The 27,782-nt window shown below is 33.4% G+C and overlaps 2 protein-coding genes and 1 long non-coding RNA gene across 3 annotated transcripts; 1 reads left to right on the plus strand and 2 right to left on the minus strand.

Annotated features, from left to right (window-relative positions):
* Window positions 1-299: 299 nt before the first annotated feature.
* Window positions 300-4,101, minus strand: AMY2 (alpha-amylase-like 2). Its single transcript, XM_079012532.1, has 13 exons — window positions 3,791-4,101; window positions 3,453-3,535; window positions 3,292-3,322; window positions 3,185-3,216; window positions 2,859-2,985; window positions 2,478-2,704; window positions 2,050-2,195; window positions 1,824-1,936; window positions 1,660-1,748; window positions 1,459-1,581; window positions 975-1,010; window positions 779-877; window positions 300-701 (listed from the first exon to the last, which is right to left on the minus strand). Exons 2-13 carry the CDS (start codon window positions 3,471-3,473, stop codon window positions 510-512), a joined length of 1,236 nt encoding a protein of 411 aa, XP_078868658.1. The 5' UTR covers window positions 3,474-3,535; window positions 3,791-4,101; the 3' UTR covers window positions 300-509.
* Window positions 4,102-6,564: 2,463 nt separating this feature from the next.
* LOC145068167 (triosephosphate isomerase, cytosolic) lies at window positions 6,565-8,833 on the minus strand. The gene is made up of 9 exons (XM_079015142.1): window positions 8,694-8,833; window positions 8,217-8,292; window positions 7,961-8,084; window positions 7,785-7,869; window positions 7,534-7,666; window positions 7,343-7,437; window positions 7,049-7,127; window positions 6,889-6,971; window positions 6,565-6,777 (listed from the first exon to the last, which is right to left on the minus strand). The coding sequence occupies exons 1-9, from the start codon at window positions 8,730-8,732 to the stop codon at window positions 6,733-6,735; spliced, it is 759 nt and encodes a 252-aa protein (XP_078871268.1). The 5' UTR covers window positions 8,733-8,833; the 3' UTR covers window positions 6,565-6,732.
* Window positions 8,834-10,693: 1,860 nt separating this feature from the next.
* On the plus strand, window positions 10,694-11,795 carry LOC145071392 (uncharacterized). The gene is made up of 3 exons (XR_013690431.1): window positions 10,694-10,860; window positions 11,074-11,227; window positions 11,336-11,795. It is a non-coding gene; the product is annotated as an uncharacterized LOC145071392 (long non-coding RNA).
* Window positions 11,796-27,782: the final 15,987 nt, after the last annotated feature.

The raw sequence follows: 27,782 nt of genomic DNA on the forward strand, positions 1-27,782 counted from the left end.
ATAAATGAGTAGATAAATACTAACCTTAGAAGCTCAAAAAGATAATCCATTAAATATTATATGGAAGCAATTTTAAGGGAAAACCGGAGAGAGAGAGAGAGAGAGAGAGAGAGAGAGAGAGTTTACCTGATTTATGAAGGACGATGCAATGCCTTTCCTATCGCATAAGAAAAATAAAAGTGGTATAAATGAGTCGATAAATACTAACCTTAGAAGCTCAAAAAGATAATCCATTAAATATTATATGGAAGCAATTTTAAGGGAAAACCGGAAAACCTAAAAATAGCACATTCAAATCGGAAAACCTAAAAATAGCACAAATCTTATTCAAAGAACGGGTTCAACAACAACAACATATACACACCAAATGGCCGATGTAAAAGCTCTCAAAAGTTATACATACAGCTACTCAACTACTTTATTGAACAAGACAAGCGGTAGTTGATTCAAAATATCGTTTCACATCCTCAAGATCACTAACTTATCATCTTATATGATCCTTCCTGTGCCTACTTATGCCAAACTGCATACTGGTGCCCATGTGCCACCAGTTTCCACTCAGAACCAGTGGGACACCATGAATCACCGCCAATTTTCATACACAGCTTCTCTCCAATTATGGCTGCATAAAGATTGGCCTTAGCTTCAAGAATCCTAATGGAGGATCGACTCTGTATGTCTTGCTCCTTGCGCACATTTATCTGCATATTTGTTTCAATGTAAAGATAAAGGGCACTAATGGAAAATAATAATGGGACACGTTTGAATAGTTACTTACCAACTTCACAATTTGGTCGTGCATGGCACTTCCCCAGTCGTAAAAATGGTCATAAAAGATTGATGGTATTCCAGGATGCGTGAGTATATAAGCATAGCCCTGAATAATGTCATCAAGTTAGAGTCCATGATTAAGATTCAACGATTTATGAAAATATGTAAATTAAATCACCAAAAAAAAAAAAAGAGAATTGTACCTCCATGACATGATTCGAAGGGAATGGCCAATGACCCTGCAACATTTGTACGATAAACTTTTTCAGCAAGTGTTCGATATGTGCCGAGGAGAAATTCTTAGAATGGTTATTCCAGGTGGTGATACTCTTTTACGGTGGAGTATGATTATTCTACATGGTGATACTTTTTTTTTGTCTCGTGAAATTTGTTTATTTGATTGTAACAATTTATCATATAGTGAATTTTTCTACTCTCTTCTCAGGTTTTGGAGTTTTCCATGTATATTCTTGTGTTGAATTAAGTTTCTCAATTATTTTTCATTGGGCGAGTTGTTGGGAATCTTTGAGGCCATTTTCCCAACAGAAAAAGCGTTTGAATAATGGCAAAAATGGTCAAATCACAAAGTTAATGGAGTTTGAGCAGGGGCATGAAATTGATTAAAGGCTGCATGCAACAATACTATGATGAAATCCACTAATTCTTGAAAAAACTAAAATTGTATACCTGAGTGGATCCAGTGTCATGATTATCAAGGAAAGTTACAGCTCTTGAAGGCCACCATCCCATGACACCTGGCGGCTTCCCTTGAGCATCACGTAAACGCCAAAGTTGCCCCTTAACAGCTTCCTGCATGGAAAGATGGAAGTTTCAAAAGATGAAACACTAATGTACAACTTTTCATGCATATAGTACAAGTCACTGTACCTGAAGGATCCCTTTTGTGGTGAAGTCAAATGCTGTAGAAAGTTGCCCTGTGCCATCAATCCAGTTGATTATACGCTGCCTATGACTATCTGCAATTAAAATTAGTCAGAAACAACAAAAATGTTAAGTTAATATAAAAGTTGCATTTTATTCAATTTATTCACCTTGGTTATAATCAAGGTAGGTTCCTTTGTAGTTGCATGAGTCCCAATATTCTCCAACAGTAAATATTGGTTTTGCACCCTCGATGTATTCTTTCACATATTTTGCAGAATAACTATGCAAAAAAATTAACAAATAGACAATTAATAATGATAAGTTTCAGAGAAAACTTTATTTTAAAAAAAAAAAAAAAAAAAAAAAAAAAAAAAAGAACCTATAAAACATTACCCTCTTGCAAAGTCAAAACGAAAATCTTGAAAACCAACAGTGTATCGTAGCCATTTTAGCCAACCAATAAGGTCTTTTCTAACAAAGTCTTGTGTATGATCAATATTTGGAACTCCATTAAAGTTGTCTCCTGTGCTCCTGTTACCCTTTATGAAAAAAGTAAATGACCATTTTACCCTTTTGTATAGAGCTAATGTTATGAATTAATCTGGTAAGCTATATGTGAGTTTTTCTATTTTACTTGATACAAAAAGTACGACGTGATTAAAAAAAGTTAGCAAAAAGGGTTTTCCCCATTAAATGCTAACTTTTTTTCAAATAATACCTCGTTTCCTGTGTTATTTTCTCAAATATTTTTTAAACATCATTTATCCAGATAATTTTAATTTTATTTCTAATTAGGTGGTTTGAGGTAATAAGATACATACAAGTCCACCAGTGCAAGAAGTAACAGCACGTTCATCCCAAGACAATGGAATCCAATCATAGCGGTTATATTTACCACCATGCCCTTGAGTAGTCCCAACACGATGATTGATAACTATGTCAGCCATTGGTCGAATATTATACTGCTTCATTTTTTTTAATAAATCTTTAAGCAAAGCCTCAGAACCATACGAAGAGTTGAGAGAATATAGATTTTGTGGAAGGTAGCCTGTGAAAAGTTTAAAAAAAAAAATTTTAAGTAACAATATATCTCTATAGTTTGTTTGAGCTTGCTCTGATACCATATTAGATATATCAAGTCCTTGATTTTAACTGATATTATACAAATATACATATAGTTTTTAGATTTGAAATTTACAAACCTTCAGGAGAAAACGAATTAGTTGGTGGTGGTAACCAAGCTGATGTGATCCCCGATTTTGCCATATCGGGTACTTTTTTCTCTAAATTTCTCCACCAATCATGTTTACGAGACTCCCAGTTGAAAGCCTGAGAATTTAACCCAATTTCATAAAAAGATGTGTTAATTTGTGTCATGTCATCATAATAGTATGTATATATTTGAAACTACATGGTCATAATAAGGGATGATTTGAAAGTCAATGGTGTAGTAAGAAAAATAGTAAAATACAATGTTATGAATATAATTTGTCAATTGGAAAACTATACAGTATACACCCATAGTTACCTGAAGTAAGATTTCTCTTCCATTGCGTATCACTGCCAAATTAAAGATATGTTAAAGAAACTTTTTAAAGAAGAAAGATATGTTAATTTACAGCCAATAGGGCATACCAATTTGTGTTTCTTGAACACCATCATTATCCTATAATCAAAAGCAAAAAGGGGTAATGAGAAAAGAAGCAAAAAAAAAGCTATTTTTAAAGTGTATATTAACTTTATAAGTGTCAATTAATTACTAAAAAAAACGAAACATAAATTGAAGAAATTCTTACAGTTGTTCCCAGGAAACCCATCTTGTATCACTTATAAATTACTTTACGAGACTTGATCAATAAAAATGTACAAGAAAAATATCCTGCATCCATTACGAAACTTGTTATAGGACTTGTGCACTAAGCAAAGATTCACAAATAATTTGAAGATCGATAAACAAAAACAAAGAAGAATTAACTGAGAAAAAAACATGAATAGAAGTCAAAGTTATATAAATACCCTAGAAAATTGAATTCAAAAACACAACATCACTTAAAATCGTAGGATTAATGATGAAATCGACAAATTACAGAACTTGGCGATCGATGAGAGTAGGTGAAAAGATTAAGAAAATTACCTGAATACAAATCAAGTGGTATTACGAGCCCTAGCAAATTCAAATTGCAGTGAACCCCAATACTACTGTGCATTACAAACCTCAGGCCATGATCGTATTTATAGGAAGGTTGAAATGTAAACGAGTAAAACGCGATTGATTCTTCACAACTGTAATGAAAATTTTCCATCCACAACAAAAGGGGATTCGAGTTGAAATTAGGAGGAGGAGAAGATTCGTGTTATCAGGGATTGGGGTGAAATTTAAAGAGATTGTACGCAATTTGCAGACGTTGAGCTTTTGGGATTCGATCATCTTTCGTTTTTGAGAGGGAATGTTGGCTCCACAATGAATATGAACTCTTCTTTTTATTTTACCTCATCACACGTACAAGAATATATACAAGTCCATTCTTTTACGTTTTAACACTCAATTTTTCATTTTAAAATCATTGCTAATATTCATCCATCATTCTAAAAGACTACGTTTTAAAGAGTCGTTAAGTCATTGTATATTTTGTTTTTACTGCGTATTAATAAGAACTAAAACGTTGTGAGCCGAGCACCACGTCGACTTCTTCCCCTTCACATCGCCAACCCAGCTTAGTAGAGAGACTCTGCAGTTGGATGTTGAAAAGACAATTTTTCGGCAATTGCTGAGCTAGAGGGGGTAGTGGGGAATGAATAACGACACAACACAAGCAGTCGTAAGAATGATGTTTGAAAACAATTATACAATACATATTATTAGTTGTGATCTCGTTTGTAATAATAGAAAATCTTATGTAACATGTGTGTGTGGGGGAGCCCTTTTGGCAACGCTCCGCCCTTACAATACAGGATCGGTTTGGTTTAGGTAATACGGGTTCCGGTTCAGATATTAACCGAAAAACATGTACACAATGCTTTTGAACATAATAATAAAAAAGAATTGAATAGTTTGGTACTTTTTTTAAACATAAGGGGGTGGTTTGGTGTATTTTTTTAAAACTTAAGGGGTTATTTGAAAATGAGGTAAGCAGTTGTTAGATATGCATCTTCTTCACATAAATAGATCTCTTATTTTCCTATCCTAGTTGAAAATAGTTTTGTCTTGCTTTGGAGATTTGATAAAGGAAAACCCTATAAGCCTTGTGTATCAAACAAAATTAGCTTCATAAAAATCATTACAAATAAACAACAAACAAACGTGGATGTAGACATCAATGATTTAAGATACATACAGAAATATGAAGTATGAAGTGTTTTAGGGAGGAGAGAGTCATTCCCTCCAAACCCACTGTCACATTAGTCTTTTCTTTTTTATTTTTCTTAATTTTTCCTAACCCACACATGGAAACCCTATTTTTTTCAACCCACTCGATCCATTCAATTAAAAAAAATACAAAACAATCAAGGTAAAATCTTAATTAGCAATAGAGTTGTCGCCGGTACCACTCCCTCTTCAGCGGATTGCTTAATTGAGTGGGTTGAGAAAGATGAAGAAAAAGATGAGACAAAATTTGATATGGGGGGGGGGGGGGGGGGGGGGGGGGGGAATGACTCACTCCTTCCTTATAGGAAAGCAAGTTCTGATGGCAAGGGTCTAAAAATAACGACATAGGCTCGAATTTGCTAATCATATTGATTGTAAAAGTTGTAATCATTGCAAGAAAAGAAAAAAGCTTGAGTGCAAGAAAAGCTTGACAAGTATAAGAAAAAATGACTCTTCAATTTCCGGTTCTGATTCCTTTAGAACCAGTTAAGAAGTTATTTAGGTAAACCGAACCAAAATACCCGATAACCGAATAAGTTTAAAATACGTAACCGAGAACCAAACCGGATATCTTACTCCGTCCTAATTCAGTTCGAATCCGGTTCCAGTTCATCATAGTTACAAGTTGTAAAGTTGTGGAAGTTTTGGTTTAAGATATAAGTTAAAGAAAATGTTGAGTGGTTGTTATTAATAGGCATATGAATATGCATTGCACTGAACAATGACTAATAATAATAATAATCTAAAAGTAACAAAAAAGGTAGGGAAAAATAAAGATCAATAAAAACAAAAGAATAATAAACTTTATGTACGTTACTAGATAATTAAAATTCAACAACTAGAAAAACAACAAAATGACTTATCACCTTACATCCTAACATAGTTGACAATTCTTTCTTATCTACTCTATTATGTTCTCGTTGCATTCTAGATTCAACAACTAGAAAAACACTTTACTCTTTTTTCTTGTTACTTTGATCAACACAAGTAGCTCAACATCATTATCCCATCATTGTCTTTGTTCTTTGAAGTCTTGAATCTTGGTATCCATTACTCCAAACAAACAAGTTACAAATGTATTCATCAGAACCGATTCCCGTTTCCACCATGCATTTCAATTGGTCACTTTTTGAAACTTGTTATTTTCACTTGTCATTTACTTGTATCCATATACATGTATAACTATAGATTATAGATGTTCTATCTACAAATGATTATATTTTATTATGTAGATACACTAAATTAAAGTTGTAATTGATTTTAATGTCATCAAACATTTTAGACAATAGGAAATATATGAGTATTGAATGAGATCAATAGCATAATTAAATTAAACCATAGTAGAATGTCAAATTAATATACAATGGATTTAAAGTTCGGTGTTCATTGAACTGTTGAATGATAAAAAAAAAAAAAAAAAAAAAAACAATATTTTTTTTAGTTTTCAAAATATGTTTCATATAATTTTGTAGGGTTCAATAGATTATCAAAAATCAAATGATAGTTATATAAAAAGTAAAATATATAATATTTATGTGACAGTTCATTAAATTTAATTGACATACCATGATTTCTAACAATTAATATATTTAATATTTGCTTATTTCATACAACGAATTTAATTAAAAAAAAACAGCCAAGTGCATCATAAATTGAAGAGATCATCTTGATTAAATCATCAAAATTTAGCATCACAACCGATACAAAATTCATTTCTTTACTTCAGCAGCCTTGATGATGTCAATAAACTCAGGCTACACACGAATGCATAAAACATGTTAGAAAAAAAAAAATAGAGCAAATTTTAATTTAGACACGTGTCAAATAGAGCAACATGGATGAATATGAATAACAATGTTGTTTACCTTAAGAGAAGCACCACCAACTAAAAAACCATCGAGATCATTTTGTCCTGCCAATTCCTTGCAATTGGAACCATTTACAGATCCTGTAAATTAAAATCCAATCCATAAGTTATTCTTTTATTACAAATTATCATGTGTAACATAAGCATCATAAACATACCTCCATATATAATCCTAGTTTTAGCAGCAACTTCAGCCTTAATGTTTGTTTCAAGCCATTTCCTTAATTCCGCATGTACCTTTTATGCAAATAAGTCCCATGTTATAAAGATCATAGGACATTACATGATATAATATGTTGTACTGTATTTGGTATGCATTGGAGTTAAACTGATATCAGAAAAAAATTAGAAATTTTTGTCCCATTCGAAAAGGTGAAATAAGATGGGAGTGTGACAAGTATTCCCTCTCGATCTTTTATTTGTGTAAAAGACATAAATACCCTCCTACTTACTTCTTGAGCCTGAGCAGGTGTAGCAACCTTTCCGGTTCCAATACCCCAAACTGGCTCATAAGCCAGGACAACATTATCCCAGTTTTTTATCTTATCTGCCAATTAAAAAAAAGTCATGAAAATGATAGATGTTTGTTACTTTCACGTTGTAAAAAACGAGTAAACAATTTAAATATGAAACAAAAATTCACCTGCAATTGCCTTAGTTTGTGCAGCAACAACTTTCATAGTTGTTCCAGCTTCCCGCTCTTGAAGAGTCTCCCCAACACAAGCAATCACCTTCAAGCCTTGAGAAAGTGCATACGCAACTTTGTCTCCAACAAACTGATAAAAAAAGTAATTTGGAAAAGGTAAATGTAAATCATAATTGATAATCCTATTAACGTCTTCATTATCAAATGGGGATAAAGAAATTATTTAAAAAAAAAAAAAAAAAAAAGACCTCGTTTGATTCGTTCATTAGAGCTCTTCTTTCAGAGTGACCAATGATGACCCAAGGGATGCCCAAGTTCAGAAGCATCTCTGCACTGCATATACAAAAAAATGGATAGTTATCATATGGTTAATGAATGTTTTTGGATAGGAGATTGATTAAATAGTAAATACATAGAAACATACCTAATTTCACCAGTGAATGCACCTCCTTTTTTAACCCAACAATTTTGAGCAGCGATATGAAATTCAGGCTTCAGTTCGCTTTTAACAGAGGGGATAAAGACAAAAGGAGGGCTCACCACAATCTCTGAAAATGGAAAATGGTTGAGTTTGAGATATTAATCATGAAATCAGAATCTATCTTATCAAAATCCAAAGAGAATAACAGTGTTCTACTTAATAATGAAATCAGAACAACATTATATTGTTTAGGGTTTACCTACAACATCTTTAGATGGCACTTGAGCTGCATTAAGTGTTGACACAATCTTCTTAACCTCCTCCGAGGTTCCATTCTATAATAAAAAGATAGTTAGATCAGTTAATTAACAAAAATAAGCAATTTCCTTAATCATAATCACTGAAGGCGAAAGGATATGGAATCGCTAATGAATACATTTATTTATTCGTATGATTGTTTTTCCCTCTCCAATAGAATCAATTTTCAGAATCCATTGAAACCAATGGAAGAATAAATCAATCCTCAAGCGAACATTATATAACGTATTCTAAATCTGATTACATATTTGAATCGACAAATCAAGAACACTCAAGACAGGATTCTCATTAGATAAACAACAAACAATTGCTTATTATTAATTGGAAGATTAAACGGATATCGACAATGCAACTCGAAACAAATCAATAGAAGATGATACATTAAATGATTGAAATGGAAATCGTGATGGATACTTACGCATTTCCAGTTGCCACCTACGAAGAATAATCGTCCCATTTTCTGACAAAAAGTTTCACAGCAAGAAAAAGCTTCTCCGATTGGCTTCGATAAATGGAACGAGATGGATCACAATATTATTATGGAAGTGGTTTTCTCCGATTAATATGCATGGAAAGTAGATTTTAACGGATCACAGACTAATTATATTGACGAATTACGAGAATGAAAATAAAATTAAAGCCGTTACATTTTTTTTTATGTTTTTATAAATATAGATAGATGATACTTCACGTAAATTACCAATAATGATTAACATAATATCTTATATTATATGTATTATTCTCTAAAGCCTTATTCCAATTAAATTAACTTATTCCATAATTTATGTGAATGATTCTACAAAAAATACGCACTTAAGCCCACTACAAAGAATGGCCCAAACCAGAGACAAAGAAATACTCACTTAAGCCCACTACAAAGAATGGCCCAAAACAACGATAAAGAAATACTCACTTAAGCGGTTAAGCCCTAGTATGATACATGCAACTAGAGATGAGATTTAGAACCGGAAAACCGGACCGGAACCGGAACCATTAGAACCGGAATATGTAGAATCGGGTCCGGTTCCGGGTTTAAAAATTGGTTTTATCCGGGTTCCGGGTAATCCGGGTTTGGGTCCATCGGGTCCGGGTAAACCGGGTCTAAAAACCGGAACCGGTTTTTGGAACCGGAACCACTTTTAGGGCCAGAACCGGTTTTTGTGAAACGTTTAAAAGATGCATATCTTATTTGTTTCAACTCTAATTGACATACGGTTTTTTCCAACATGTATTTTAGAGTTTGTACATGATTTTAGACTATAAAATTATCATTTTTAGTTTTATATTCATTGACTTTGACTTACAGTCCTCCAAAGTTGAAATATCAAAGCTGGAAGTTTTTAGTTTTTCAGTTTTTTGTATTCGGTGAAAGTTTTAAAACATGCATATCTAATTCATTTGAAGTCGGATTGACATGTGGTTTTTTCCAACTTCAAGTTTACAGTTTGTACATGAGTTTAGACTATAATTTTGTCATTTTGGCTTTAACATTTAATGATTTACAGTCCTCCGAAGTCGGAATATCAAAACTGAAAATTTTCAACTTCTCAGCTATTTGTTTTTGTATTTTGTATTATGTGAAAATATTAACACAAGCATATCTCATTTATTTAAAGTCGGATTGACATGCGGGTTTTTCCAAAGTGTATTTTAGAGTTTGTACATGATTTTAGACTATAATTTTGTTAATTTTGGTTTCGTATTCGATGAATTACAGTCCCCCAAAGTCGGGATATCAATATGAAAATTTTTAAAGTACAACCGACTAAGTAGTAAGTAATTACCAAAAAATTCTGGTTTTTTCGGGTTTTCCGGTTCTAAACCCACTTTATTCGGTTTCAACCTACCCACTTTGATGTTTCCGGGTTTTCCGGTTCTAGACCCACTTTACCCGGAACCATACCCGGAACCGAACCGGAACCGATTCCTATATACCGGATTACCGGTCCGGTTTTCGGTTCTATAAAATCCCGTTAACCGGTTCCGGGTTTTCCGGGTCCGGGTCCATCCGGTCCGGTTGGACCCACTTTCATCCCTACGTGCAACCATAAAACAACATAACACCGATAATTCATAAAATAAAACTTATTATAATCATTTCTCTTAAAAACATAGCAAAACGAAACCATAAATATTTGGTTGTGCTAGAATTTTGAAACTTAGAGTGAAACTATGACATTGTGCCAACAAAATGGATCACTTATTACTCTTTGAATAATTAAAGTCGTGGGACCAAACACGTATGTTGATAATAACTGTAGGGACCATTGTTGGAATACACTATTTTATCAAGGATCAAATTTGAGATTAAGGTTAGAATCCAACTTTGACACTGTATACAAGTCATTATCTAACTATTCGACCTAATCGATTAACATGCGCCAATCATCTATCTCTATTCTCTATTTTACAATCTACACGCCGTCGTTTTACAGGCCGGAAAGCTGTCGGAGACATGAGCCGGATTGGTTTGCCTCTGGGTTCCAACAGCGACCTGAAAACCAGTAGACATGAGCACCCTTTTAACTTCCCCAGTTCTTCAAATCGATCATTACCATGTCTACCAAATGAAGATCCACTTCAAGGTAAATTCTTCCAACAAATCTCTTGTGTATGCACTTCTATTCGAACAGATATCGGAAGATCGAACCATTTAGAATATAAAATCGCTATATTCAAACCAATTTATGATCCGATTAGGCGATTACTTTCCGTGTTCTGAACAATTCCTCTATTTTTTTGCAAAATCGAATTCAAAGTAAGAGTTACAACTTACAACATTGTGTTGTGCTTATCAGTTGTAGATGGAAATAGAATGATGCGAGGGTATGTGGTTGCTTTATTTGGAAAACATGAAGCTTTAAGATGGGCTATTGCGATTCATGAATTAGGTTCTCTTGAAATGCGTTTTAGTTTGGGTTCTCTTAAAGTATGTTGAAGCTGATACCCTTTGTAAGTATTCTGTATTAGGAGATAGTTATTACAAGCTCTTGTTTTCATCATAACTTCGTTGCATTTCTTTTTTCGATTATTGTTGACAAAATATCCAATGATATTTAGGTGGAAAAGAGAGCAACAAGATTTGTGTTCCTCATTTATCATAGTTGGCTCGAAGGGTTTGGTATTAGTTAAATATGCAAAGAAGGTAATTTGCAAAAAAATATTTTAGAAAAAGAGGACTTGGAACTTCAGAATAGGACAAACAAGGTTATATTCTGATTAGCAGCTGAAGCCGGAAACCTTAAATTGGCTAAGATTATGACATATATAATATAATAAGATCATAATCGGTTAATCATAAATGATGTTACTTTTCTTTATTGGAAGCCATAATCGGGAGAAGTATCTATTTAATGTTTTACGATATGTTGTTTGGAGCCCTGACCTCAAACAAGCACTTGTTCTCTTGAAATGCGTTGTATTGTTGTATTTTAATTAGTGGTTGCGGTTTCATGTTGCTTACCAATAAAATTGGTGTATGTTTGAGAAAAGTGTCTATTTAGTAATTATTTTTATTCAAGTTGTGGTGTTGCTAATTGTGATGTTCTTTGTATGTATATTTTATGTCATACTCATAAAAATTCATTTGCCTAAAATGGATTAAGGGACCATTTGATAGTTGTTGACTGACTGAGTTAAAATTTCGGACTGGATTGAAATCATATTGTTTGATTATATTTCTGACTAATTATGATGAATGATGAAAAATGACTATATTACCCTTATGTTGTCTTGTGTATCAAATAAAATTGATTATATTCCACTTAAGAATACAAAGAAATTAGAATAAAAATCAAGTTTGTTCCAACATTGACTTTGTGAAAACATCTTTGACCCATTGAATCAATATACTATTAAAGTTTCGTATATCATCAATTCTTTTGTGATCATCACTTTCAATGCATTAATCACAAAACAAATCTTCACTATGACCACTCTTTGCAATTTCGAATCGCGCACTTGAAGATCAGAACTTCAACGCTTGAATCAGGTGATCATTGGAACCAATGCATCTTCGTTATTGACCAGAAACATTGATAACATCCAAACCAACCATCTTCAAAAACGTCTTGATCATAAATTCAACACCATAATCGAATATATCTTCTAATTTTTAGATTATCAAATTCAAAATTATCAAATCGAAGCTTAAGCCATAACTAGAGTCTCTGTTTTTGTGGAGCGAAGATTATGGCATAATGGGAAATCGATTGTAGAAATTAATTATAGACCTTATAAAAATTGATTGTGATTGAAGAAGTTTTAAATATTATGAGGATTGTAGAGACATCGGTATCATAAATCGGTTGCAGGCCTTACCGGTGGAGATGGAGGACAAGGGCGACGATAGATGATCTGCGATGGAGTATGTGAGTCATCCAGGCTGCGTTGCTGGGTAAATGGGGGCAAAGTGTGTCTTTTCCTCGGTCATCTATATATATTTTTTTGGTGGATCGAATCAGTAACAATTATGGACCGAGTCAGATAAATGCGATGGGTAAGACATACAATATTTACAAATCAAACGTTCAGGCTTGACCACGTCAAACGAAAATCAGACCGGGTCAGCACCAAATCAAACAGCCCCTAAATTTGCTAACCAAAGGTAGATGTCATCTAAGAAGCAATTAATTAGGGTTATTGTTATAAATCGGTAATGTGTTATTTGTTATTTTTTTTAACAAATATTGTTTTGAATAAAAAAAATGCTATCATAATAACAAAAAGTGATATCATAAGTTAAACAAAGTAAACATTTTTTTCAACAAAATGTTATTAGAATAAGCATTTCGGATGGGTTTTAACAAAATGTCCATTTGCTTATCTTTTAGTTGTAGTTTCTTTTTAAACAATTATGCTTTTTTAAATATCCGAAATAGTTTTTTTTATCTATTTATTAATATTTTGTTATCTATTTATCTATTTATGATATTAACCATTTTTATTAATATTCTTACTTTTAGCCGGGTAATATATAAATTACAAGAAATTACAAAATAAACTAAAAAGGTTGAGAAAATACATCGGTTCAAAACATATTATATTACAATAACTAGGCAAATTTGAAAGTCGTAGCACGTACCAGTGTCACCATAAATTACATAAGAAAGCGATGCTTAGATAAATTTGTTATGGTTGGTTAGGATAGACAAAATATAACTTCGGAAGAGGAAGAAAAAATGTGATTTATAATGCTTAAACAGTTAAAAACGTATTGTTATTTGTTAAAGAAACATAGTAATTAAAGTAGTTAACTTTTAAAGCATATTCATACTTAATCGCCCATAACACCATTGTCATCTCGAAGTACAGAAGCTACGAAATCATCTATGGTCGAATAACCAAATCATAATCCAAAGGTTTATGATTTGGTTATTTGGCCATAGATGATTTTTGTAGCTTCTCTACTTCTTAGCTTATGAGATGGCAAATTCCGAATAATTCTATGAGTGTTACTTCACGACTATGAAAAAACTTCATACATGAGCCTAACATGTAATTGGTAAATGCTAAAAGTAAGCACTTTACTTGTTGCCTATCTTTATGGAATGGCTAGATTTTCTTCTTATAGTTGTTGTAATGCAAAAAGTAGCAATGCATTTCATACATTTATTATACCTTTTATACTAACGGGGGAAAGTGGGCAGCCGTAGACCTAATTTTTATTTTATATATATATATATATATATATATATATATATATATATATATATATATATATATTAAAAAAAAAACTTATAATAGCGATAGGGATATTTTTTCTCTGACTCGTCCTGAACATTGAAGAATATTTACATCCTCAGTGCTGGCTAATACTACATTAATTAATCAAATATGATCTATTTACCCATATGAATTAGCAAAAACATGACTATAATAAAATAGTAAATCCTTATTAATTTAAAAAAGTTAAAATGAAACATTTCAAGTTTTAATATAATGGATGATGTTATATAATGTTTGATATAATTTAACAAGTTACAATTCATGAAACTAACTTGTTTTTCACCACTAGATGTTATTGTACACTTGATATTAATAAATTTTTTAGTGCGTATATCTAGGCCTGGAAATGGAGCGGGTTTTGACCTTGATCCGATCCAAACCTTTAAGAATTATATGAGTTTCGAGCATAGTTTTGATGGGTTTTAATCAAAGCATCAATCCTATGGTGTACATGCAAACCCTAATAGCTTTTGAATCTAGTTTGTCTAATGAACATGCAATTGAATATCCAAAGCTATAAACCCTAGATCTAACATATAATAAACTGAATTAGCGTTTAGAGAATTACCTTTGATTGTTATATAGCAATAACAATCAATTCCTTTGCTTTGATTGGCTTCAGAAAGATTAGTGCCTCAACTGCTGCACCTCTAATGGAATCACAAACACCACTAAGCAACTAGATGAAGAAGGAGAAGAGAGGAGGCACCCAAAAGCGTCTAGAAACCCTAAGGATTCAGTTACCCACGTTTTTTGGGCCTAAGGGGTTCTTTATATACTTGTGTGGGCTGCTAGGGTTTCAGTCAAAACCCTAATGGACAGCTTAAACTCTAAGCAGCCCATGGAACCTTCTGGGATAAGGCCATGGACGAAAATATGATGGGCTTCCATCATAATTTCGTTCACCCCTTGTTTCTTTAGCATTCCTTAGCCCACTAACTCAATTATCCAATAATTGCAGTCCAGTCCCCTTTATTTAATTAATCTCTTTTAGCCACAAAATTAATTATCAATTAATTCTTGACTAATATTAATTAAACAATATGATTTCTCTTTTAATATATTATTCTCATAATATATTAATAAATCATATTTAAACCTTTCTCTCCTTAATTCTTCCTACATAGTGCTATGGTGAAGGCAACCCAAAAGGACCATGCTCATAATCGGGTCAAGTACATACCACAAGTACATACCAAAATAGTTATGGACTTAGACACTAATCCAACAAGTTTTTTATTCGTTTACACGTTAACGACCCATGCCCGCTAACCCTTTTATTAAAAGGGTCGGGTATGGAGCATCATTGATCCGCTCCGTTTATAACCCACCCCGTATAATTTTTGAATTATTGGTTTATATTATATATTTCTTAAAGTTTAGTTATAATTCCAATCGAAAGTCCAAAGAGAAATTGCCAAAGTTCAAATTGTTTATACATAAGAATCGAGGAGTCGAATTCTAGACTTCCAGTCTTCTACTAAGAATCATTATGTCACTTCATTTATATTTCATCAAGCAGTCATCATATTTCATTCATAAATCAATAAATTGATTCATCAACTGAAAGAAAGTTTGTCGTTGCTATTCTCTATCACTACAATTGACAATAAAAAATAAATCAGAAGTTACTACAATAGTGATTTTTAATTCCAATCGGAAGTCCTCGAGTATGAAATGTGTTTTCTAAATCAAAAAGTTGTTTTATTTAAGAAATATTATTTTATGAATTAAGTAAAATATGTTTGATAATTCAAAAATCCTATGGGTTACGGGGCGGATTTGGATATTCGTTGATTCGGTGGATAAGGATATGGAATTGATTATTCAAAACCCTGCGGGTTACGGAGCGGTTTTGGATTGGATTTTGAAATTTGTTAAAAGGTTTTGGATCAAGGTCGATTCGCTCCAAATCCTCCCCATTGTCAGGTCTACATAGGGGTGCAAACGAGCCGAGCCGAGCACGAGCCTGACCAGGCTTGGCTCGGGCTCGTTTAAGTTATATGAGGCTCGAGCTCGAGCTCGAGCTCGGCTCGATTCGAGTTTTCTTTTACTAAGCTCGGCTCAAGCTCGTAAAGAATTATACAAGCTCGACTCAGGCTTGGGCTTGGCTTGTTTGTCGTTTGATGTGCCTAAATAAGCTTAAGCTCGGCTAAAGCTCGTTAAAAAGCTCGTTTACTAATACCCGAAATCCATAATTTCCCAAATATGTTTTTATTTTAATATAAGAAAATAATAATAAATTATATTATATAAAGGCTTGTTTAGGCTCGCGAGCCTAATCAAGCTTAGTGATATAGGCTCGAGCTCGAGCTCGTTTAATAAACGAGCTTAATATTAAGCTCAAGCTCGGCTCGGGCTCGTTTAAAACCGGTTCGAGTGGAGCTTTTAACGAGCCGATCCCGAATAGCTCGCGAGTATCTTGGCTCGTTTGCACCCCTAGGTCTACATATATCTAATTAATTATTTTTACGAAAAAGTTAATATTAATACTATTGAATATATTCAAGATCGAGATTTTTTTGTTTGTTTAAAACTTTAAACTTTTTTGAATAATTTGAACATTCGGTTTTAATTGTTTTCAAGCTCTGCTAAATTTATTATTTATTTCCATAAAAAGTAAAAATTTTTTAGTTGAAAAGACAAATATGTATGCATTTTTTGTTTCTTTTTCATTATATGATGATTTGAAAAAACAAACTCATAAGGCTGTTCGGTGTGGTATGCGGTTTGGAACCGCGGTTACGCCACGTGGGCCGCGAACACCGCCCCCAGGGTGCGGTTTGGTGCGGTCGAGACCGCGGTGCGGCCATTGAAGACTGCGTTTGCTGATTGGTTCTGCCCCTTTTCTCTTTTTGACCGTTCAAAGATTCGTGTAATTTAATTTTTTTTTTTAACCATTTACTCCAGTTATATATATATATATATATATATATATATATATATATATATATATATATATATATATATATATCATTTTTACATTTACACAACCTTTAAACACATATAAACACAATCATTTCATCCAATTTTCTTTGAAAAAAATGTCTTCTTCCAAAAGACCTAGCAAAGAAAAAACACCGATCAGAAACACCAATACCCCAATACTTCATTTGATCAACCGATTTTCTCACCTCCGTATTACCACTATGGCGGTATGTTTACTTGTTTTCCACAACGACCAGGGCAACCACATCCACAAACACCACCACTACCACAACCCGACCCGGATTTTAATCCATTTGATTTTTTGTCCCAACCCGAGTTTGTTCAACAAACACAAACACAACCAGAAAACGGTTGTTTCTGATTCTGAACCGGAATTCGTTACAGAAACTTAGCCCACTCGAGCAACAACTAAAAGAAAAGAGAAGGCGGATGCTAGATGTTGGGAACCTTTGGAAGCGTTAGTGTTGGCACAATCTTGGATCGATATTTCAGAAGATGCGACGGTTGGAAAAGACCAAAAGCACGACCGCTTTTGGATTCGCGTTTTACACAGGTTCCATAAAGGAATGAACCGTGGAGAATACCGTTCAAAACATCAAGTGTACTCCAAATGGGGGAAGATGAACAAGGAAGTCATGTTGTTTAATGACTTATGGAACAACGTGAAACGTCAATGGAAAAGTGGAGAAAGCGATGAAGTCATTTTGAAGAAAGCGTTGAAAGTGAATCAAAAAGAAAATCTGAAGGCTTTCAAATTTCTTGAAGTTTGGAATTTTTTGAAAGATAACAGGAAATGGCTGAGTAGCAAAACATCTGACCCACATATCGACAGTGGGTCAAAACGCAGCAGAACATCTGAGTCCGACCACACTACATTAGATGCTCGTGTTCAATTTGATCTGAACGAAGATGAACCTGTTCCAGTTTCACCACCTTCCCGACCATTGGGAAGAGAGAAATCAAAAAGCAAAGGCAAAGGCGAAGCGTCGGATTCAGATGATTTGAAAGAAATGGGAACCGACATGAAGGATATAAAAAACAGAATGGACAAGATTTTGAAAATTGCTTCTGAAAGAGAAATTCGGAAACAAAGGGAGAGCGACATGCGAATACTAGCAATGGACACGTCGAATATGACCGGGGCCGAGCTTGAAGTGGTTTTGGCGATGAAGGAGGAAGTGAAAAACCGTTACATGAATCGTGGCTAATTTCTAGTTTTTTTTTTCAAGTTTTTAATGGTTTCTTGTGTGTGTGTGTTTTTTTTTTTTTTTTAAGTTGTAGGTTTTTTGTTTCTACTTTGTTTTTCTAAATTTTTAGGTTTTTTTTTTTAAATTAAGTAATGTATAGTATTTGTATTTTTAATTAATGAAATATTATGTTTTTAAAATTATGTTTTTTTATTAAAAAATAAATTTTATTAAATTAAAATAGTTAACAAAAAAAAACAAAACAAAAAAAATAATAAAACTAAAACTGTGGCACCACACCCTTGGTGTGGCAAGAAACCACACTTAAGTGGTAAAAAGTGATATGGCGTTTACGTGGCGAGGAAAGGAGTGCGGTTTCGGTGGCACCACTCCGTCCCGCCTAATATACTATCTCAGCAGTTTGCACCCGTTGTATTAAATCCCCCAACCCCAAGATCTAATATCCTAGTTCTTGAGTTTGAAAGAAATAAAAAAGAATAATAAATACTTTATATTTTCCCTTCAGAAAAAAATTAAATTCTCCAGAAGAATATTATATATACCCTTATTAAACGTTTAAATATCATATTTGTCCGACATAAACTCTAAATATCATATTTGTTCGTCTTAATGTTTTAAAATATTATAGCCCAAATCTATTTTTAAATAGTTTTTATTATTTAAAAATATGTTTTTTTATATTTTATAACTATTAAAAATAAAAAAAATGACCAAATAGACCAAAATACCTTTGCTTGCTTATACAAACAAATATACAATTACCTCTTCAAAATCATAGGAATTGTTTCGGGCATGGAGGTTTTTTGGGTCTTCTTCCTCATTATCGACGATATCTCCTCACCATCGTCGGCATGTCGCCATCTTTTTTTAAGTTGACGTGGTTTCATTTCTGCAATTGAGAAGGTATTTATCCCCTTCTCTGTGTCATTTTTTTTTCTTTTTTGCCATATTTCTTATGCAATTGGCTACAGACATTAATTTTATGGTATTCTTTGTGAACTAATATGCAATACGCATACTACTAAGCTTTTACCAACATTGTGACATTTGAACCGAATATCGATGATATCTTCCTCCTCTCTCTCTCTCTCTCACACACACACACACTCGACTTCATTTCTTTGTCTTCCTTTTTCACCACCGACTACATGTCCTCCATCCTCTCTCCACCATCTTCATAATTGACTTGCATCCTCCTCTCTCTCCATCCGTCGCCTACATCATCTTAATTCCCCCTTGTGACCTAAAGTTAATATATGTGAATTTGGAGAGATCAGCCATGGCTAACCATCAAGATGAAAATCGGATTAGCCATAGCCGACCGTCTCTATCAAAATCTGTCCAAACTCTTCCTCCTCTCCCTCCATCTGCCACCTATGTCATCCGGTAACTAGCAAAACCAGAAAAGATATTACAGATCGATAATTATAAATTTATAAGTTTAAAAACAAACCTAAATCTCAAAATCTGTTCATTAAAATATGTGGACTCCTGTCCTTTGGAGAAAAGCGACCGGTCGTCGGAGAAGACAGAACGATGGATAAGGGAAGAGGGGAAATGGTTATTAGAGGTAATTGGGATGCACTATGATTGAGATCCTCACCGGAAAGCAAGAGTGGAAAGACAAGGGGAGTAGAAGCCCTCTATCAAATCGGGTATTATGAGAAATCCTAGCAATGGACACGTCGAATATGACCGGGGCCGAGCTTGAAGTGGTTTTGGCGATGAAGGAGGAAGTAAAAAACCGTTACATGAATCGTGGCTAATTTCTATTTTTTTTTTCAAGTTTTTAATGGTTTCTTGTGTGTGTGTGTGTGTGTGTGCGGTTTTTTTTTTTTTTTTTTTTTTTTTTTTTTTTTTTTTTTAAGTTGTAGGTTTTTTGTTTCTACTTTGTTTTTCTAAATTTTTAGGTTTTTTTTTTAAATTAAGTAATGTATAGTATTTGTATTTTTAATTAATGAAATATTATGTTTTTAAAATTATGTTTTTTTATTAAAAAATAAATTTTATTAAATTAAAATAGTTAACAAAAAAAAAACAAAACAAAAAAAATAATAAAACTAAAACTGTGGCACCACACCCTTGGTGTGGCAAGAAACCACACTTAAGTGGTAAAAAGTGATATGGCGTTTACGTGGCGAGGAAATGAGTGCGATTTCGGTGGCACCACTCCCTCCCGCCTAATATACTATCTCAGCAGTTTGCACCCGTTGTATTAAATCCCCCAACCCCAAGATCTAATATCCTAGTTCTTGAGTTTGAAAGAAATAAAAAAGAATAATAAATACATTATATTTTCCCTTCAGAAAAAAATTAAATTCTCCAGAAGAATATTATATATACCCTTATTAAACGTTTAAATATCATATTTGTCCGACTTAAACTCTAAATATCATATTTGTTCGTCTTAATGTTTTAAAATATTATAGCCCAAATCTATTTTTTAAATAGTTTTTATTATTTAAAAATATGTTTTTTTTATATTTTATAACTATTAAAAATAAAAAAAAATGACCAAATAGACCAAAATACCTTTGCTTGCTTATACAAACAAATATACAATTACCTCTTCAAAATCATAGGAATTGTTTCGGGCATGGAGGTTTTTTTGGGTCTTCTTCCTCATTATCGACGATATCTCCTCACCATCGTCGGCATGTCGCCATCTTTTTTTAAGTTGACGTGGTTTCATTTCTGCAATTGAGAAGGTATTTATCCCTTTCTCTGTGTCATTTTTTTTTCTTTTTTGCCATATTTCTTATGCAATTGGCTACAGACATTAATTTTATGGTATTCTTTGTGAACTAATATGCAATACGCATACTACTAAGCTTTTACCAACATTGTGACATTTGAACCGAATATCGATGATATCTTCCTCCTCTATCTCTCTCTCACACACACACACACTCGACTTCATTTCTTTGTCTTCCTTTTTCACCACCGACTACATGTCCTCCATCCTCTCTCCACCATCTTCATAATTGACTTGCATCCTCCTCTCTCTCCATCCGTCGCCTACATCATCTTAATTCCCCCTTGTGACCTAAAGTTAATATATGTGAATTTAGAGAGATCAGCCATGGCTAACCATCAAGATGAAAATCGGATTAGCCATAGCCGACCGTCTCTATCAAAATCTGTCCAAACTCTTCCTCCTCTCCCTCCATCTGCCACCTATGTCATCCGGTAACTAGCAAAACCAGAAAAGATATTACAGATCGATAATTATAAATTTATAAGTTTAAAAACAAACCTAAATCTCAAAATCTGTTCATTAAAAGATGTGGACTCCTGTCCTTTGGAGAAAAGCGACCGGTCGTCGGAGAAGACAGAACGATGGATAAGGGAAGAGGGGAAATGGTTATTAGAGGTAATTGGGATGCACTATGATTGAGATCCTCACCGGAAAGCAAGAGTGGAAAGACAAGGGGAGTAGAAGCCCTCTATCAAATCGGGTATTATGAGGAATCCTAGCAATGGACACGTCGAATATGACCGGGGACGAGCTTGAAGTGGTTTTGGCGATGAAGGAGGAAGTGAAAAACCGTTACATGAATCGTGGCTAATTTCTAGTTTTTTTTTTCAAGTTTTTAATGGTTTCTTGTGTGTGTGTGTGTGTGTGTTTTTTTTTTTTTTTAAGTTGTAGGTTTTTTGTTTCTACTTTGTTTTTCTAAATTTTTAGGTTTTTTTTAAATTAAGTAATGTATAGTATTTGTATTTTTAATTAATGAAATATTATGTTTGTAAAATTATGTTTTTTTATTAAAAAATAAATTTTATTAAATTAAAATAGTTAACAAAAAAAAAACAAAACAAAAAAAATAATAAAACTAAAACTGTGGCACCACACCCTTGGTGTGGCAAGAAACCACACTTAAGTGGTAAAAAGTGATATGACGTTTACGTGGCGAGGAAAGGAGTGCGGTTCCGGTGGCACCACTCCCTCCCGCCTAATATACTATCTCAGCAGTTTGCACCCGTTGTATTAAATCCCCCAACCCCAAGATCTAATATCCTAGTTCTTGAGTTTGAAAGAAATAAAAAAGAATAATAAATACTTTATATTTTCCCTTCAGAAAAAAATTAAATTCTCCAGAAGAATATTATATATACCCTTATTAAACGTTTAAATATCATATTTGTCCGACTTAAACTCTAAATATCATATTTGTTCGTCTTAATGTTTTAAAATATTATAGCCCAAATCTATTTTTTAAATAGTTTTTATTATTTAAAAATATGTTTTTTTATATTTTATAACTATTAAAAATAAAAAAAATTGACCAAATAGACCAAAATACCTTTGCTTGCTTATACAAACAAATATACAATTACCTCTTCAAAATCATATGAATTGTTTCGGGCATGGAGGTTTTTTGGGTCTTCTTCCTCATTATCGACGATATCTCCTCACCATCGTCGGCATGTCGCCATCTTTTTTTAAGTTGACGTGGTTTCATTTCTGCAATTGAGAAGGTATTTATCCCCTTCTCTGTGTCATTTTTTTTTTCTTTTTTGCCATATTTCTTATGCAATTGGCTACAGACATTAATTTTATGGTATTCTTTGTGAACTAATATGCAATACGCATACTACTAAACTTTTACCAACATTGTGACATTTGAACCGAATATCGATGATATCTTCCTCCTCTATCTCTCTCTCTCACACACACACACTCGACTTCATTTCTTTGTCTTCCTTTTTCACCTCCGACTACATGTCCTCCATCCTCTCTCCACCATCTTCATAATTGACTTGCATCCTCCTCTCTCTCCATCCGTCGCCTACATCATCTTAATTCCCCCTTGTGACCTAAAGTTAATATATGTGAATTTGGAGAGATCAGCCATGGCTAACCATCAAGATGAAAATCGGATTAGCCATAGCCGACCGTCTCTATCAAAATCTGTCCAAACTCTTCCTCCTCTCCCTCCATCTGCCACCTATGTCATCCGGTAACTAGCAAAACCAGAAAAGATATTACAGATCGATAATTATAAATTTATAAGTTTAAAAAACAAACCTAAATCTCAAAATCTGTTCATTAAAAGATGTGGACTCCTGTCCTTTGGAGAAAAGCGACCGGTCGTCGGAGAAGACAGAACGATGGATAAGGGAAGAGGGGAAATGGTTATTAGAGGTAATTGGGATGCACTATGATTGAGATCCTCACCGGAAAGCAAGAGTGGAAAGACAAGGGGAGTAGAAGCCCTCTATCAAACCGGGTATTATGAGGAATCCTAGCAATGGACACGTCGAATATGACCGGGGCCGAGCTTGAAGTGGTTTTGGCGATGAAGGAGGAAGTGAAAAACCGTTACATGAATCGTGGCTAATTTCTAATTTTTTTTTTCAAGTTTTTAATGGTTTCTTGTGTGTGTGTGTGTGTTTTTTTTTTTTTTTTAAGTTGTAGGTTTTTTGTTTCTACTTTGTTTTTCTAAATTTTTAGGTTTTTTTTAAATTAAGTAATGTATAGTATTTGTATTTTTAATTAATGAAATATTATGTTTTTAAAATTATGTTTTTTTATTAAAAAATAAATTTTATTAAATTAAAATAGTTAACAAAAAAAAAACAAAACAAAAAAAATAATAAAACTAAAACTGTGGCACCACACCCTTCGTGTGGCAAGAAACCACACTTAAGTGGTAAAAAGTGATATGACGTTTACGTGGCGAGGAAAGGAGTGCGGTTCCGGTGGCACCACTCCCTCCCGCCTAATATACTATCTCAGCAGTTTGCACCCGTTGTATTAAATCCCCCAACCCCAAGATCTAATATCCTAGTTCTTGAGTTTGAAAGAAATAAAAAAGAATAATAAATACTTTATATTTTCCCTTCAGAAAAAAATTAAATTCTCCAGAAGAATATTATATATACCCTTATTAAACGTTTAAATATCATATTTGTCCGACTTAAACTCTAAATATCATATTTGTTCGTCTTAATGTTTTAAAATATTATAGCCCAAATCTATTTTTTAAATAGTTTTTATTATTTAAAAATATGTTTTTTTATATTTTATAACTATTAAAAATAAAAAAATTGACCAAATAGACCAAAATACCTTTGCTTGCTTATACAAACAAATATACAATTACCTCTTCAAAATCATAGGAATTGTTTCGGGCATGGAGGTTTTTTTGGGTCTTCTTCCTCATTATCGACGATATCTCCTCACCATCGTCGGCATGTCGCCATCTTTTTTTAAGTTGACGTGGTTTCATTTCTGCAATTGAGAAGGTATTTATCCCCTTCTCTGTGTCATTTTTTTTTCTTTTTTGCCATATTTCTTATGCAATTGGCTACTGACATTAATTTTATGGTATTCTTTGTGAACTAATATGCAATACGCATACTACTAAGCTTTTACCAACATTGTGACATTTGAACCGAATATCGATGATATCTTCCTCCTCTATCTCTCTCTCACACACACACACTCGACTTCATTTCTTTGTCTTCCTTTTTCACCACCGACTACATGTCCTCCATCCTCTCTCCACCATCTTCATAATTGACTTGCATCCTCCTCTCTCTCCATCCGTCGCCTACATCATCTTAATTCCCCCTTGTGACCTAAAGTTAATATATGTGAATTTGGAGAGATCAGCCATGGCTAACCATCAAGATGAAAATCGGATTAGCCATAGCCGACCGTCTCTATCAAAATCTGTCCAAACTCTTCCTCCTCTCCCTCCATCTGCCACCTATGTCATCCGGTAACTAGCAAAACCAGAAAAGATATTACAGATCGATAATTATAAATTTATAAGTTTAAAAACAAACCTAAATCTCAAAATCTGTTCATTAAAAGATGTGGACTCCTGTCCTTTGGAGAAAAGCGACCGGTCGTCGGAGAAGACAGAACGATGGATAAGGGAAGAGGGGAAATGGTTATTAGAGGTAATTGGGATGCACTATGATTGAGATCCTCACCGGAAAGCAAGAGTGGAAAGACAAGGGGAGTAGAAGCCCTCTATCAAATCGGGTATTATGAGGAATCCTAGCAATGGACACGTCGAATATGACCGGGGCCGAGCTTGAAGTGGTTTTGGCGATGAAGGAGGAAGTGAAAAACCGTTACATGAATCGTGGCTAATTTCTAGTTTTTTTTTTCAAGTTTTTAATGGTTTCTTGTGTGTGTGTGTGTGTGTGTGTGTGTTTTTTTTTTTTTTTTTTTTTTTTTTTTTTTTTTTTAAGTTGTAGGTTTTTTGTTTCTACTTTGTTTTTCTAAATTTTTAGGTTTTTTTTTTTAAATTAAGTAATGTATAGTATTTGGTGTGGCAAGAAACCACACTTAAGTGGTAAAAAGTGATATGGCGTTTACGTGGCGAGGAAAGGAGTGCGGTTTCGGTGGCACCACTCCCTCCCGCCTAATATACTATCTCAGCAGTTTGCACCCGTTGTATTAAATCCCCAACCCCAAGATCTAATATCCTAGTTCTTGAGTTTGAAAGAAATAAAAAAGAATAATAAATACTTTATATTTTCCCTTCAGAAAAAAATTAAATTCTCCAGAAGAATATTATATATACCCTTATTAAACGTTTAAATATCATATTTGTCCGACTTAAACTCTAAATATCATATTTGTTCGTCTTAATGTTTTAAAATATTATAGCCCAAATCTATTTTTTAAATAGTTTTTATTATTTAAAAATATGTTTTTTTATATTTTATAACTATTAAAAATAAAAAAAATTGACCAAATAGACCAAAATACCTTTGCTTGCTTATACAAACAAATATACAATTACCTCTTCAAAATCATAGGAATTGTTTCGGGCATGGAGGTTTTTTTGGGTCTTCTTCCTCATTATCGACGATATCTCCTCACCATCGTCGGCATGTCGCCATCTTTTTTTAAGTTGACGTGGTTTCATTTCTGCAATTGAGAAGGTATTTATCCCTTTCTCTGTGTCATTTTTTTTTCTTTTTTGCCATATTTCTTATGCAATTGGCTACAGACATTAATTTTATGGTATTCTTTGTGAACTAATATGCAATACGCATACTACTAAGCTTTTACCAACATTGTGACATTTGAACCGAATATCGATGATATCTTCCTCCTCTATCTCTCTCTCACACACACACACACTCGACTTCATTTCTTTGTCTTCCTTTTTCACCACCGACTACATGTCCTCCATCCTCTCTCCACCATCTTCATAATTGACTTGCATCCTCCTCTCTCTCCATCCGTCGCCTACATCATCTTAATTCCCCCTTGTGACCTAAAGTTAATATATGTGAATTTGGAGAGATCAGCCATGGCTAACCATCAAGATGAAAATCGGATTAGCCATAGCCGACCGTCTCTATCAAAATCTGTCCAAACTCTTCCTCCTCTCCCTCCATCTGCCACCTATGTCATCCGGTAACTAGCAAAACCAGAAAAGATATTACAGATCGATAATTATAAATTTATAAGTTTAAAAACAAACCTAAATCTCAAAATCTGTTCATTAAAAGATGTGGACTCCTGTCCTTTGGAGAAAAGCGACCGGTCGTCGGAGAAGACAGAACGATGGATAAGGGAAGAGGGGAAATGGTTATTAGAGGTAATTGGGATGCACTATGATTGAGATCCTCACCGGAAAGCAAGAGTGGAAAGACAAGGGGAGTAGAAGCCCTCTATCAAATCGGGTATTATGAGGAATCCTAGCAATGGACACGTCGAATATGACCGGGGACGAGCTTGAAGTGGTTTTGGCGATGAAGGAGGAAGTGAAAAACCGTTACATGAATCGTGGCTAATTTCTAGTTTTTTTTTTCAAGTTTTTAATGGTTTCTTGTGTGTGTGTGTGTGTGTGTTTTTTTTTTTTTTTAAGTTGTAGGTTTTTTGTTTCTACTTTGTTTTTCTAAATTTTTAGGTTTTTTTTAAATTAAGTAATGTATAGTATTTGTATTTTTAATTAATGAAATATTATGTTTGTAAAATTATGTTTTTTTATTAAAAAATAAATTTTATTAAATTAAAATAGTTAACAAAAAAAAAACAAAACAAAAAAAATAATAAAACTAAAACTGTGGCACCACACCCTTGGTGTGGCAAGAAACCACACTTAAGTGGTAAAAAGTGATATGACGTTTACGTGGCGAGGAAAGGAGTGCGGTTCCGGTGGCACCACTCCCTCCCGCCTAATATACTATCTCAGCAGTTTGCACCCGTTGTATTAAATCCCCCAACCCCAAGATCTAATATCCTAGTTCTTGAGTTTGAAAGAAATAAAAAAGAATAATAAATACTTTATATTTTCCCTTCAGAAAAAAATTAAATTCTCCAGAAGAATATTATATATACCCTTATTAAACGTTTAAATATCATATTTGTCCGACTTAAACTCTAAATATCATATTTGTTCGTCTTAATGTTTTAAAATATTATAGCCCAAATCTATTTTTTAAATAGTTTTTATTATTTAAAAATATGTTTTTTTATATTTTATAACTATTAAAAATAAAAAAAATTGACCAAATAGACCAAAATACCTTTGCTTGCTTATACAAACAAATATACAATTACCTCTTCAAAATCATATGAATTGTTTCGGGCATGGAGGTTTTTTGGGTCTTCTTCCTCATTATCGACGATATCTCCTCACCATCGT

The sequence above is a fragment of the Lactuca serriola genome, chromosome 8 (assembly GCF_051521515.1).
Source record: "Lactuca serriola cultivar US96UC23 chromosome 8, Lser_US96UC23_V15, whole genome shotgun sequence".
NCBI classification, from domain to species: Eukaryota; Viridiplantae; Streptophyta; class Magnoliopsida; order Asterales; family Asteraceae; genus Lactuca; species Lactuca serriola.

Coding starts and splice junctions, on each gene's coding strand:
- AMY2 (XM_079012532.1), bottom strand. CDS start 3,473: ATGGGTTTCCTGGGAACAACT. Junction 3,323..3,452: donor TGGGTTTCCTGGGAACAACT/GTAAGAATTTCT, acceptor TTTTGATTATAG/GATAATGATGGTGTTCAAGA. Junction 1,582..1,659: donor CCACAAAAGGGATCCTTCAG/GTACAGTGACTT, acceptor CTTTCCATGCAG/GAAGCTGTTAAGGGGCAACT.
- LOC145068167 (XM_079015142.1), bottom strand. CDS start 8,732: ATGGGACGATTATTCTTCGTAGGTGGCAACTGGAAATGC. Junction 7,870..7,960: donor GCATTCACTGGTGAAATTAG/GTATGTTTCTAT, acceptor TTGTATATGCAG/TGCAGAGATGCTTCTGAACT. Junction 6,972..7,048: donor AACTAGGATTATATATGGAG/GTATGTTTATGA, acceptor TTTAATTTACAG/GATCTGTAAATGGTTCCAAT.